At 39.4% G+C, this 14,769-nt stretch overlaps 2 protein-coding genes across 3 annotated transcripts in view; both read right to left on the bottom strand.

Moving 5' to 3' along the window:
* The window catches only part of LOC148410220 (uncharacterized), a 36,462-nt gene that overhangs the window by 9,890 nt on the left and 11,803 nt on the right, over positions 1-14,769 (bottom strand). The window contains exon 1 of one of the 2 annotated variants that reach the window (XM_088436912.1): positions 10,817-12,039. The exons of the other annotated variant lie outside the window; for it this stretch is intronic. Within the exon in view, the coding sequence (XP_088293038.1) occupies positions 10,817-10,871 (55 nt within the window). The 5' untranslated portion in view covers positions 10,872-12,039. Of the gene's footprint in view, positions 1-10,816; positions 12,040-14,769 lie in introns of those variants that run through there. 2 annotated transcript variants of the gene reach the window in all.
* LOC148410222 (homeobox protein Hox-B5a-like) lies at positions 12,326-14,265 on the bottom strand. Its single transcript, XM_088436587.1, has 2 exons — positions 13,620-14,265; positions 12,326-12,800 (listed from the first exon to the last, which is right to left on the bottom strand). The coding sequence occupies exons 1-2, from the start codon at positions 14,263-14,265 to the stop codon at positions 12,553-12,555; spliced, it is 894 nt and encodes a 297-aa protein (XP_088292713.1). The 3' UTR covers positions 12,326-12,552.

Genomic DNA, 14,769 nt, shown 5'->3' with positions numbered 1-14,769 from the left:
GGAAGTTGCCATATTTTTCCACAGACTCAAACGCACAAGAGACAGCTGTTCGGTTGCCGCCACCGCATTATTAAAAATAAGCTTGATGTCGTCCTGCTGATGAAAATCCAAGAACATCACAAGTCCCGATCACTCTAACGTTCCACACACGACAGGCAGGTCTTATGCCCGTATTTCGCCTCGCTATTCATGGAAGCAGTTTGGAGCTGAGGGCTGCTGAGGACCGAGTGATCCAAGTCCATTGACTCACATTGCGCGCGCGTGTGTATGCACGCGCGTGTGTGGACTCAAGTTTTCCAATTAATCTGCTGGTATCACTTGCGTGCTTTGTTAAACCGTGAAGCGCGTCCCCTTGTTTTCAACGTCATGGTGTGACTAGTGACCTCCCTTTCACCCCGAGCAAAAGCCCTTCTGTTTCACCCATGCAGCTCTCCAGCCATCCTCCCCCTCCTTTCCACTTCCGTAGCCTTTTTGTCACTTATTCCATCTCGCTCGCCTAAATCCTTCTTCTGCATTGTGATTTGCGCTCCCCTCGTCATAGCAAATTGAGTTGAGTCATTAATTTGAAGAAAAAATGTCCCGTGGCTGAGGTGGGGGTGCGTTGGTCTTTATAACTCGTTCTAAAACAGATTTTTTTTTCCCCTCTTCGAATGTCATTTCTCATTTTCCTTTGTATTGAAACAATTAATGAAGTGGCCTCACAACCGTAAAAAGCAGAGAGTAAATGTTTTATAAGAAAAAAAATGTTGCATTTAGGATTAATTCGAGCACAGATTTAAAACCTCAGGAGATGTTCAAAAATAAACGTTTAATCAAATTTTGTTTGATTTTCGTTTGAACACATTGCACAAGTTTGTTCATTTTATTTTATATTTTTCATACACACATTGATCACGAATATTGCACAAATCTTTAAGTAGAAAACATGTTTGGCTATTGATTGGTTATCAGTCAGGTTTCAGACAGTCAGGCGAGCGATAGGACTTAAAGCGGGTTAATGGTGAACTCAGGATGAACCAACAGGAAAGACGGCTTCCTTTGTAGGTTTTAGCAATGCATCCGACGATTTATGAAAAAAACAAGGTGTCTTAGCAAGGCAAGTAACACAAGCTAAAAATGTGCTTCCATTATGGAAATGATTTATAATCTTAACATAGCAACACAAACATCAAATAACTTGACAGTAAACATGTCGTGCGTGGTGATGTTTGAACTGTTTTTGGAGAAACTGACTTCTACACTGAAAAAAAAATAGTTGATGAATTTACTTAGTTTTATATCATTAATTGGCACAAAACAAATTCATCTGGATCGAGACACATTTTTAAAGTAAATGTATAGTCTTCCTTTCATACGACTTTAGTCCGTGCAACCACTTGACGAAATTACATTTAGTAAATTCAGTACAATTTATTTAGTGGTAATAGTGGTATATACGAGGAGTGCATGAAAAAGTTTAAATAATAATTAAAAGGGATAAAACATTTTTTAACATTTATTTTTCAACCATAGTTGGGCATTTTTGTATGTGACATGAGTTGCTTCTTTACCTAAAACTTTTCATAATAATAATAATAATAATAATAATAATAATAATAATAATAATAATAATACGATAGCCTATGCCTGCTTATTTGCTATCCAAAGTGCCTCGGCCTATACATTACAAATGTTAGCAGATGCCAGCAAAATACACAAGTCAAACGAAACTACATCAGTGTCACTCAATACCCTATCTCCACATCGGACCCCACAAGTTTACCATATACTTTTCATTCAGCTCACATTCACACTATACGTTAACAGCAGCCGCTTTTGTCCCTGGCAAAGGAAGGTCATTCCTTCGTCTCTCCTTTGCTTTCCGTCATCACTTCTATCATCAGCGGCTCCCCCAGACCTCTGTTGCCCTTCCATTTTTGTATTTGACTTACAGCACACAAATTTGCTTGGAGTCGAGTGCGAGAAAAGGAGAAGCAAAGGAGGGCGGGACCCACGCGCAACATAAACTTTTGACCCTTCAACTCCTTGAACCTTCGGCTCTGGGCTGTATAGTTCACACCCAAGAATTCAGTTGTGATAAAAAGACTGGGTGCTTATAGATCCTGGGGCAGGACACGGGATGAAAAACAATGCGTAGGAGGTTTGAGAGATTATTTTGCTGAAGTGGAGTTCAACGAGAGTCAGATGGATTATACTATAATAGTACGAGTGTATTATCTTCCACTCTGCACTTCACAGCAAAACATAATTCGAAATTTTCTTACACTATTGGTGCGTCATCTAAAAACTCATGAGTCATGCAAGAGTCAAGAGTCAAGAGGTGTTTTTTTCACGATTTTGAGACTGGAAGAGGAGGTAATCTGCAAGGTTTATGGAAAGGCTCATTTGTCCTCTCGGTCTCAAGCGGTCTCTGGTGGCAGTGGGTGAGAGCTGCATTCTTTGGACACCGCACACTGATGCGACAGACAATAGTCATTCAGAAAATTCCTTTTTGTTCTTTTTGTCGGTAAAGATTTGTTTGAATTCCCATGGGTGTCTTCTCAATTTATAGTGAGCGGCGAGACTTTATAAGTTCTGTAAAGCAGGGGTTCTCGAATATTTTGGAGTCCGGGATCCCTTTTAGGAAAGAAACATTTCGAAGAACTCACATAGCAAATTTTTGCGGAAATAAAATGAAAAAATATTTTAAACCAAACATAATCAAAATACTCAGTTTAACATCTATATTTGTTACTTTTCAGCCATAGTGAAGTTTACACCCTAAATATTGCAAATTGCACGCTTCCCTTGCCCCAAACTTGCAAATTCGAAAATTATTGCATATATATATATATATATATATATATATATATATATATATATATATATATATATATATATATATATATATATATATATATATATATATATATATATATATATATATATATATATATATATATATATATATATATATATATATAATTAAGTGTTTGAACTGATTGCTCTAATGAAGATTAATGAATACATTCACAATTTAATACAAATTCGTTCACAGACCCCTGCAGTCAAGTCATGGACCCCTGGGGCTCCGCAAACCCCACTTTGACAACCACTGCAGTAAACATCTACTTGATAAGAGAATGAAATGTTTTTTATTTCTTCACTCAGAAATTGTAAATATCAAAAGGACCGTTTTTGATTAATATTGCTCATTTATTAAAAAAAAAAGAAAAGATAATGGCACGGAATATAAATGAAGCTAAAACTTGAGTAAATCATTTTACAAGCAGTGCTGAAGAATTGATAATACTGAGTAAAATATTTACAGTCAACAGATTAGATTTGCTGTGTTATTTCCACCTGTGAATAGGTTTGTACAACAATAACGAACAAAGGAAAAAGAAATTGCGTAATTTCGAGGATAGCCTCGGTAGCATTCCAAACGCATTCGGTGCACATCGCTTGTGAATGGAAACCACAGCTGATTCCACACCAACTAAACCAGAAATGCACCTCAAGCGGCTTAAGAGGCTTAAGAAGCCACCATAGGCATCGTGTGAAAAACGTTGTGCTTTTTGCTGGATGTTGTACTGAAGTTAACGCCAGAACCTCCGTTTAGTGTTTAACCACGTTGCTGTTAGCACATTGTGAGTTGGCGTCGTCCAAATAGTCTAAATACACGAAAGCGCTTCAAATAACAAAACAAAACAAAAAAAAGGGTTGAACAAACTGCTCTCGACGCTCAAAGTTATTTTGCAGCTCTAATAATAATAATAATAATAATAATAATAATAATAATAATAATAATAATAATAATAATAATAATAATAATAATAATAATAATTCCGTGGTTTGTATTCTGCGTGCATGCCCTCGTCATTTTTTCCAGTGGAAGCACTGATCATCATACTTGTCGTTGTGTTTAGAGAATATCGCAAACAGCACAGCGTGCAACCGAACAATACAGAACAAAAAACAAATACATAGAAAAATAAATAGTCCGCTTCTGATCCTTACTAAAACGATTGGATAACGACGCTTAGCAATGGCGTCCTGATGAAAGGGGAAAATCCTCAGATTTATGACAATATCTGAGAGAAAAAATATAAATGACTTGTAGCTTTACTCAAAATAAATTTCTGCCCATTTTACACACGCGCGCGCGCGCACGCACACACACACGCACGCACACACACACACACACACACACACACACACACACACACACACACACACACACACATATATATATATATATATATATATATATATATATATATATATATATATATATATATATATATATATATATATATATATATATATATATATATATATATATATATATATATATATATAATTTAGTAGTTTATCTTAAACGGGCAAAAAGATATAAACCAAAAACAAATGTCCTGTACAGTGGATCTTATTTAATAAGCCCGGTCTCAGGAGATACAACAAATACAGACAAATCTACAAACTACCCATTCACTATTGTTGTCCAATGTGAGTACTCCTTTGTTTCACAATTTTGTGCGATATGTATGTATTTATCCAACTGGTAATGTGTTTGTCTGCAGTAAACTTCCTTTCCCTGTGACCTGGAAATTGGGAACATTGATACACAAACAAAAGCAATGAGATGTTAGGGTATTTTCTTTCCTCTGTGTAAGTGACATAAACAAACACAAATGGGAGGGGGTTGATGGACTTTTCCGCCACGCCCATGCATGAGCAGTGTGGCTGCAGCCTTCTTTGGTGACCTCCCGATGACTCCTGGTTGATTCAGTATTAATGAGCTGTCGTCAGTATGCAGGAGACACGGTTCAACATGAAAGCAAATTTAAGATATGCATGAAGTGGAATCTTTTTAGCGATGTTTGTGTCATTTAAGTTCTAGTTCAATGTGTATCTAATTTTGTATGTGTGTGTGTTTGTGTGTGTGTTTGACTAAACAGTTGCCCAAGCCAACAACGTAAAAAAGATGTATGAACGACTGTAACAAGACCAACATTATAGCAGCTTCATTCCCATGTCATACTTGTATCCATGTGCACGTCTTTCAAATTCAACAACACACTCCTCGTTCACTCCTCCACAAAAGCTTCAGGAGTGTCAAAACTCCCAGGCAAACACATACCGCTCCAATGCAAAGAAAAGACTGCCCAAGTCATATTTGTTACTCACCCCACTCGTCATCACCTGTGAAGGCCAGCTTTGGCGCCTAGTGCCAGTGTGGACAGGCTCAAAGGAGCAAGACAGCCTATGCACATAATACACATAATGGTGGAATAGCAACTGCAGGGTGGAGCTGCCTGTGTATACACACCTACACACACACACACCCACACACACTTGATTGGAAAGTCTATTGAAAGTTGGAGACATGTCAAACAGTCAAGGTTTTTACAAAACATCACTGGAACCCAACATAAAGTTGGCCATTTTTAAGTCAGTAAGTTGTTTAACAGCACCGAAGATAATTCATTCTTGTTGAAATGTCATCCAAACATGTCCCTGATATTTTGCAGTCCAAAGCTGGATATTCTCTTTAACGTTGTTCCTGCCAAACATGCATGAAGGGTTAATTGTATCACCTGAGCTGCTCCACTTCTCAATTCTGTTAATTAATATCATATTAATACTGGATGCATAATATAAATTCGTACATGCAAACAGCGATGCCTAACCTCATATTACTGGTGAGCCTTTACAATTATCCCGTTGGCCCACTCAGTCATACACACATACGCATGCAATTACACACACACCCACGGCTATACATGCAAATGAGATTAAATTTTTTTGGAACGTCCTCTTTGCGAATCTGCTCTGTCACACGTGCACCCAAACAGATATACTAAATACATACTGGATTAAATTGAGCAGCAGGGTTTTTCGTTTTTCTGTGTCCAAACTCATTTCATGGCCTCTCTGTGGCTTTGCATGTAGATTATCTTCGTAGCAATAAGACAATGGCCTCGAAAATTACTGACTTCCTGCCAAACAGGGAAGTGTTCACCTAGTGTCCTATACCATGCTATGCAGCCACCTTTCTGCAATGAATTTACATTATGAATTAACAGGTTTAGGCACACAAGGTAGTGCTTGTCTTTGATTTTCCTCTTTTTATAGGGGCACCTGTACACTTTGCATTACACAATTATGTGTTCATAGACAGGAATTCTGTACAAGATGCTGCTGCCTGTAATAGATATGCAGGACAGCTACAAATATCTTGGAATTCCACAGGCAAATAGCAGTCACGAGGAGGCAGCTCAGAGGGCAGCCATGGCTACTGGAGAAGCAGAATCCAGGTCTTTAATGCCCATGCCTTGCCAGTGGTCAGATAATCTACCGTCATAATTTTCTGCCTACTGGAGGAGATGCAGGAGAGTGATGTCATGACAAGGAAGCCTCTTACGTTGTAAAGAGGGCATTACTTTAAGATCAGGGTCCTGCGGCTTGAGGCAAGACCAAAAGAAGGGGGGGGGGGGGGGGGGTGACTAGTTCACGTCCAGGGCACAAGCGAGGAGGAAACAGCAGGACTCCAAGAATACATAAGATGATAGCCTCCATGAGCGACTAGCTCAGTGAATGGTTTAAACAATAGAAACCCAGTAAGGAGAAAGAGCAAGATGGACTGTTATGGTAAGACAAGTCTCTGCATGATATGTACCATCGTGCTTCAAATTGTGAAACAATACCAATGACTGGAAAAAGCCAGACTGAATGGAGGCCATAAACATGGCACCATCAAAATAGGCTCCAAACACAAAATCAGTGGATGCCGAAGTCTGACATATTAGACATACAAGAGAAGAAAAGTAGCCCTAGTGCCCGCACATCACAGCAGGATGTAGAATCCTGCCAGCCAAGACATACACAAAGCTGCATAATCAGGTGGCATAGTGCGCATAGTGTGCCAAAACATCTGTACCAAATACTATTTAAAGGTCTCAGAATCAAGATGGCAGACAGTACCAGAACAACCAGGCCAAGATCATGTGGAACATCTGGATTCATACTTAGAAATTTATATACACACACCCGCACACACACAGACACACACATATATATATATATATATATATATATATATATATATATATATATATAAATATACACACATCGTATTTTCCACACTATAAGGTGCACCCAAAAGCCTGATTTTTTTTTTTTTTAAAGCTCACGGTGCGCCTTATAATCCGGTGCGCCTTATATATAGATCAAATCATGTGCTGACTGCATAAACTAGTTTATGCCTAAAAAAATCCAGTTCAAACCGACCTGGCCTGAGTGAATGAAAGCCGACATGGCCCAGCGCGATCAATTAACTTGATTTGCAGGCCCAACATGACTTTTTTGTGTTTTTTGAGGACTTAACACTCATGTTTGTCCTTTATACTGTATTTCCTTGACCTTCGTTTTATTCGGAACTCCTTTGTGCTCCATATCATAATAGCGGGTCAAAAATATATAATGTATGCGGAGGAAAACATGAAAAAGAGTGTCACGCCTTCACCCGGCTTGGCTCCAAACTCATACCGTTGCATGTTTGTCGTTTAAATTTCCCTGACTTTCGTTTATTCATAACTTCTTTGTGCTCCATATCGAAATAGCGGGTCAAAAATATAAAATACATACCATGCCTTCACCAGCGCTTGGCTCCAAACTCATACCATTGCATGTTTGTCGTTTAAATTTCCCTGACTTTAATTTATTCGTAACTTCTTTGTGCTCCATAGAAATAGCAGGTTGAAAATATTTATTACACGCAGAGGAAAAAAATGAAAAGACAGCGGCGCCACGCCTTCACGCTTGGCTCCAAACTCATATTGTTGCATGTTTGTCGTTTACATTTCCCTGACTTTCATTTATTTGTAACTTCTTTTTGCTCCATAAGAAATAGCTGGTCAAAATTATATAATGCATGCCGAGGGGAAAATCAAAAGGATTGCGGCGCAGCGTTCACAAGTGCATGACTTGATCTGGATCTATTCTGCGCTCTGCAGCTCCTGTTTAGTAGTTAAATAGCAATTACCAATAACACATTATCTGTTTTCTCTGAATTTTTTTAATAACTAATATTTCTTAGTATAATATCCATACAATGCTTATATTGTATGAATAAAGTTTATATTCTATTAATAAAGTTTGAACACTTTGCTAATTGTTTTTAATATATTCACTTTAGTAAAGCACCATCTAGTGGATGCATTACACAACTCTATCTAGTGGATGCAAAATGCAACCCCAGCCAGTACTATGGTTTCAACTCTATGTGCGCCTTATAATCCGGTGCGCCTTATAGTGCGGAAAATACGGTACTCCTGTTTTACGTATTTTTCATGTTAAGACGTGGACCGTGGCGTTTTTTTGTCCCCCTCTTATGCCGGTCAGTGTATCCGCACTATTTTTTCTCGCTTTGCTGCATCAACAAAAACAACTTGTCTCGCATGTCACGGAAATGCCGATATGCTATTGGTCGATTAAGGTCACAGTCACGGTCTCAGTCACAGAGATGCGGATATGCTATTGGCCCGCGTCACGCCAATCACAGAAATGCCGATATGCTATTGGCCAAATGCCCTCATCTAGCTTGATGGCACAGCTGGTCGGTGTGTTGTGAAGACTTTGCAAACTTTATCTGTTAGACATGGCTTCTAAAATTGCAAATGGCGGTAAGCAAAGAAGTAAGAGGATGATGACAAGAGAAACCAAGCAGGAGATAAAAAAATAAGAAGGAGACGCACGCATAGTTAATCTTGCGAGTGAGAATGGCCGTAACCGCTCGACAATCGCTACAATTCTCAAGAACAAGGAAGCTATTAAACCAAACAAGTCTTCTAAGGGCAAAACTTTCCTTGCCAGGGGACGGACTAAATGGAGAGGCTTCTTCTATTACGGATTAAAGAGAAGGAAATCGCCGATGATATGTTCTCGTTTAAGAAAAGTTCTTGTTTAAGAAAAAAAAAAATGCTGCGGTTTCGTCTCTGCTCCCCTCCGCCTCCACCCACCACCAGCTCAAGTCACATCGCCCCAAAGGTAAATGTCATTCTTCCTTTGTAAATTTATGTTATTTAATTTAACTGTACAGTGGATTATGTGACTAATTTTTAATATGTGTATAAAGTCCTAAGGTTTTTGCACGCGTTGCACGCATTCACTAATTGAGATTTCTCTTAACACAAAAGTTTATAAAATGCCTTTTCGAAAAAAAACTTGTCCTTACTTATGAAAGAAACTTCAACATATGAAAGTCAAAATTTTGGGTATTTAATAATGAGACACAAGAAACCAGTGCTGGCTCTAACAAGACTGTAATGTCATACATCACAACCCAACATGTCTCCCCTCCGCTACAGGAGCTAATAAATCTAATATGTACTTGTTCCAGTCTTTGACACATTCATATAGAGTTCTTTGCAACACTATTTACTGGGATCTTGCATTTTTAAATGCTTCATCCACACTTTCCACCAGCAATTTTCATCATAGAACTTTGCAGTTAGCTACAGCTAACATTGTATATACTATATTTACAAGGAAACATATACATACACTGAACACTTAGGGTTGCATCCCTGCTTAACTAGCATGTTGACAATTCTGACGTTAGCATCATTAGCACATTGGCGAGAAGGCTAAACAACATAACATATAGGAAATACTTTGCATGATCGTACATCGTGCATGATCAATAAACTTCAGTAAATGTCCATGCTCTAAATTATCCAAAAATAAATATTATTGCTCCTGTGGACTTGTAAATGCTTATAAAGCACTGGAAATGTAAAAGAAAAATGTACAATACAACAACCTAAACAAAGTTCTTGCCACACCACCCATTTAAGACATGTGGAATGAATTAATTTTGTAAGTACCACTGTACGTATGAATGAATGTATTTGGTTCTCTCTCTCTCTCTCTCTCTCTCTCTCTCTCTCTCTCTCTCTCTCTCTCTCTCTCTATCTATATATATATATATATATATATATATATATATATATATATATATATTTATATAAGGGAAGGGCCTGGACATGATGACATCCGAAGCCTCGCTGCCTGTCTGCCCCACGTGGCTGATTCAGTTCCTGTTCAGTAATGGTGGGTTGCTTGACAGCAATAGAAACCTTTTACATGCTGCATTAAAAACTAAAGATTTTTCCGAAGTTGCGAACAACAACAGTTGGAACAGTTTGTTTTGAGCAATAGGAACAACGAAAGTTAATTCTAACACCAACAGTGTTTAACATTCATGATTTTAAATATAATTTATTCCAAGCAGATGCCATTTGCTTATGAGTATCTTTGTTTAGATTGTTTGCAAAAAATAAATAATTTGAAGCCCACGACTTTTGAAATGCTTTTATTTCTGAATAAAAGTTGATTAAAAAAAAATCCCGTTCTTGACATCATTACCAGAATTGCACATCTCCAACACCCATTTTTCAGTCCTATTGTGACGTCAAAACATACACAAACACACACACACACACACACACACATATATATATATATATATATATATATATATATATATAATAATTTGAATAATTTATAGAGGGAATTAAAGAGGGAAAGCACCATCTCTTAACCTTACTTTCCCATGCTGTTGACACACACGAATATAATATACTAATATAATAATATACGCTCCCTCCATTAAAAATGTTGGCGGAAATGTGGCTGTGAGACACGGCCTTCATGCGCATGCTGCAAAGGCTGATGAAGCCCTCTCAAATTCAGTGACGTAATCAAATTGAATGACGTAATCATAGGCGCTTCTCTTACTTTCCGAAGCGATCAATGCATAAACAGTACTTACTTTGTGCCCTCTTTCTTTCCTCCTTCAGATATTTCCCACCATCCAAAGCGTCCATGACTCAAGCGGTTTAGCCTTATGCGTGGACCCAAACGGGAGCAGTGACCGTGCATGGCCTGCGCGTACCATCCGCTCTCCCTCCCTCTGCTGCTCTGTCTCTACTTCACTGACCCCTTTAGGATCCCAGAGAAGCAGTTAAACCGTCACTCGTTTTTTTTTAGAATGTGAAATATATTGTACAATGCCAACTCCCCAAAACCATAAAACTAGCTTTATGGACCCCACGTGACCAGAGAACAGCCAGTGAGCGGTATCAGTTTGAGGCCATGCAGGCCTGAACTTAATGATGCAGATTGAAGATAAAAAGCACTCATCTGTTTGACATGTAAATGTCAAAGCCGCATTCGTTTTTATGTTAAGACCTAAAGCAGGGGATGGTTTGCTTGGACATATCTCAATTCACATGCAACGGAGGCAGGCATTTGCAATCGTGTCCGGGTGAATATCGTATTAAAAAAAGCAAGAACAGAATAAACTACATACATCAGTTGGTGAGTTATTGTTTTTTGTATATAGGGTGAATTTACTATGGCGTTGCTAGATCCTTATAGGACAACATGGAGCAGCTTACTGCAGCAAGTTGCTCTTTTGTCAGCTCCGTTAAAAATATGAAATTTGGCACTGCTCTTTGTGTGTGAATCACCTTGTTTGTAATGGACGCGCTTTGGACGGTGAAGCCGCTATAGAAAAGAAGACAGTCTGAGTCAATCGGTATTCAAGCAAATTAATTTCTTGCGTTTTTATGTTTATGACAAAATGTCCTCTGTTATTTGATAAAACTCTTTGTGCCATGACATCAGCTTGGAGTTATTTGTCGAAGGAGAGTGTGATGTGCGGACATCATGCATTTCATTCTGTTGACCAAACTGAAAGTTGTTGTACTGAAAAGGACTAAAGTAGTCATGCAAAAAAAAAAAAAAAAAAGTTCTGTTTTGGCGCAAAGCTCATGCAAGATTGTGTTAGTTAAATAATGTTTGATTACATAAGGGTCATAAAGGGGAACTGCTAGAAAAAAAAAAAACACTATACAGTCCATCACAGTACATACATTTTGTCAAACTAAAACTTATGACTTCAATTTACAACACAGTAAACGAGATTTTTATCAAGGGCTATATACATCAGACACACATTCGAACAAACTTTAACACATCGGTCCCATAATTAGAGTGATAATTACACAATTAACAACTCACATTTACATACCATCATAAAACCACGTATTCCAAATAAAAATGGATTGACGATTTGGACCTTGTGTCTAGAAGCTGAAATAATTTACAACTGACATCTCAAAATTTAGGCATTAAAAATGACCAAGAACTAAAATGTAAAGAAGACTTCTGACTAAGTATGGTTTGCTGTTTTTGAGTTTTAGCTCAAAGATGGACGATTGTGTCTCAAAACGACAAGACAAGAATCCTTTACATGTACCACATTTATAGTTGAAACTTTACCTTTAAGGTATAGCGCTCTATGCAGAAGTAAAGAAAGTGCTGCGATTATATGCAGTAGCCTACTGGGGTACTGAATAGTATTAATTTTTATAGTCGGATTTGGATTTTTGCTTGGTTTCTTCTATCGTTGATTTTTTTTTTTTTTGTCCTCGGATTCTTTCACATCGGATCACAAAAAATCCTGAAAACGGCTGGATAATATAAAATTAAACGTAATAGTCCCTAGTGTTGGACGTTTGCTGCAGTAGCACCAATGTTAACGTTTTTCAGTTTGTTGTCCTTCTTCCACTTCATCCTTCGATTTTGGAACCAAATTTTAATTTGGCGCTCCGTGAGGCAAAGCGCGTGCGCGATTTCGATCCGCCGCCTGCGCGTGAGATAGCGGTTGAAGTGAAACTCCTTCTCCAGTTCGAGTGTCTGGTAGCGGGTATAGGCTGTCCGTGCACGTTTCCCGTCTGGGCCCGTCATATCTGAAGGTTGTGAAGCGGACAAACAGTTGGAGTTGTTAGCAGCAGCAACACGTAAACAAAACAATTGACAAATTTAATGAAATTAAAACTATATTTCACGCATAATTCAGTGAACTAGGAGTTGGGGAAAGGGAGCAAGCGGCATTTTGTCATTTTGTTTCGTCGACCTATATATTTCTTTTGCAGTGATTGCATTGAGGGCCACCATCTACTGCCTCACTTCCCAAATAAAATGCCCCCATGCATGTAAAATAAAGCTTTTATTTTCGAAGCAAAACACTAAAAATTCTTGCTGGCTTCGGCCTTTTTTGTCCTCTTTCCCCACCGGCTGCATCTTGTCTGCACTTTTCCCCGTGGCTTTTACTGCTTGGCTTGTCGCGCTGTCTTGGCAGATTTATGACACTTTTGTGGATTTTTCTAAAGTAAAAGACTGGGGCAACGATTCGCATCGCTGGCTTCTAAATGCAGACAATGGATAAATGAAAGCACAGAAAGGACGCTCCGGGATTGATAAATGCACGCTGTGTTGATTTACTGTTCCATCGTTCAAATTAAGAACAAAAAATAAAATAAAAAAGAAAGAAACGAGGCGCCACATACGTTACGGTTGGTAATACTTTTTTGATTGTGCTAAAAATCGTATCAGGTACCCGCAGTATACGGAAATATTGTGGGGATTTCGAACCAGGTTTCCTTTAAATAAGATTATAAACATGCTTGTAAAGCCTACATGTAATGTGGGGTTTCCAAGTGTTCGGATAAAGGCAAACAGCAAATGGAGGGTTCGGAATGTATCTGGAAAGACAAACACGCTTGTACCGTGGCTGATATGCAGCTTTCTCATCCAGGGGAATATCTGGGGGGACCGACTGCCAGTCGTGCTGCCCGGATTTGCGCCCTCCTGTCTCTGTGCAGGTTGAGTTAGGTGATCGCCTCTTGCCAAGTTGTTATGTCGCATTTCATCCGCTTCTTCTGCATTGCCGTTCAGCTCAGTGAACCGCTGTGTGGTTCCGCCGTCGGACGTGTGTGCGGGCAGGTTCAGCGAGCTGAGAATACCGCTTCCTTGTTGTTCCGACAGGGGAGACGAGCTCCGGCTACTTTGGTTGGTGTCTCCGCAATTAGTTGACGGGAGGGAGGCGATGGAACAGCTGGACGCCTGCCTGAAACTCCTCTCACTGTCCAGGGGGCTAAAGCTCCGAGAGTCCCCGACGCCCGAACTCCCGATGCATCCATCGGTGTTTGTGGCGCTGTTGTTGTTGTTCCCCCCACCCCGGCTTGTGACGGTCAGATCCATACCATTGTAGCCATAGCCGAAAGAGCCGGTCGCATGGTGCATCGCGGCCGTGGAAGGATCCCTGTATGCCCCGCGGTTCAGTGCACCGCTGCCGGGTCCATAATTTAACAGTTGATAGCCGGGGCCATTTGGGTAGCGCCCTGAGAACGAGTTGCCGAAGTAAGAGCTCATTTAGGTTGTTTTCTTTTTTTTTTTTTTTTTTTTTTTTTAGAGCTACGCGCTTGTAGTTAAATATTGAGGGATCTTAATTTGTAGGATTCCTCGTGGTCCCACTTTCATCGATTTATGATGTACAGTATTAGTGAATTATGGCGATGCACTGAACGAGGATTTTAGCTGTGTTTGCACCGTCCAAAAATGGGGGTGGGGTGGTGAGAGTGTGTTTGAGGGAGTGGGTTGGGTAGGGCGGGAAGAGGGGCAGAAAGCTGAAGGGAGCAGTCACGTGGTTTTGTTGACCTGTCGTAAATTCTCGCCGATGACTTTAGATAGGTAATTCATGTTCTGAGGTTTCTAATGATAAAGGCACGGGCGGGGGTGATTTCCCCCTCCCTCCCTCTCTGGCTCTCACACACGCGCTCACACTACAGTTGAGCTCTGAGCGTCACCTACTGCTGTTAAAATTTATTGCAGATGTGGAAATAAAAGCGAAAAGAGAGGTTTCAGCTAAGTGATCTT

This window comes from Hippichthys cyanospilos, chromosome 16, assembly GCF_059441005.1.
Source record: "Hippichthys cyanospilos isolate Australia breed blue-spotted pipefish chromosome 16, RoL_Hcya_1.0, whole genome shotgun sequence".
NCBI lineage: Eukaryota > Metazoa > Chordata > Actinopteri > Syngnathiformes > Syngnathidae > Hippichthys > Hippichthys cyanospilos.
Note: the sequence above shows the minus strand (reverse complement) of the source record. Positions and strands in the feature narration are given on the sequence as shown.

Bases quoted from the DNA above. Each gene is read 5' to 3' on its own strand.
- LOC148410222 (XM_088436587.1), bottom strand. From the start codon at position 14,265: ATGAGCTCTTACTTCGGCAACTCGTTCTCAGGGCGCTACCCAAATGGC. The intron at 12,801-13,619 runs GTACAAGCGTGT...CACAACCTTCAG, and splicing joins AAAGCTGCATATCAGCCACG to ATATGACGGGCCCAGACGGG.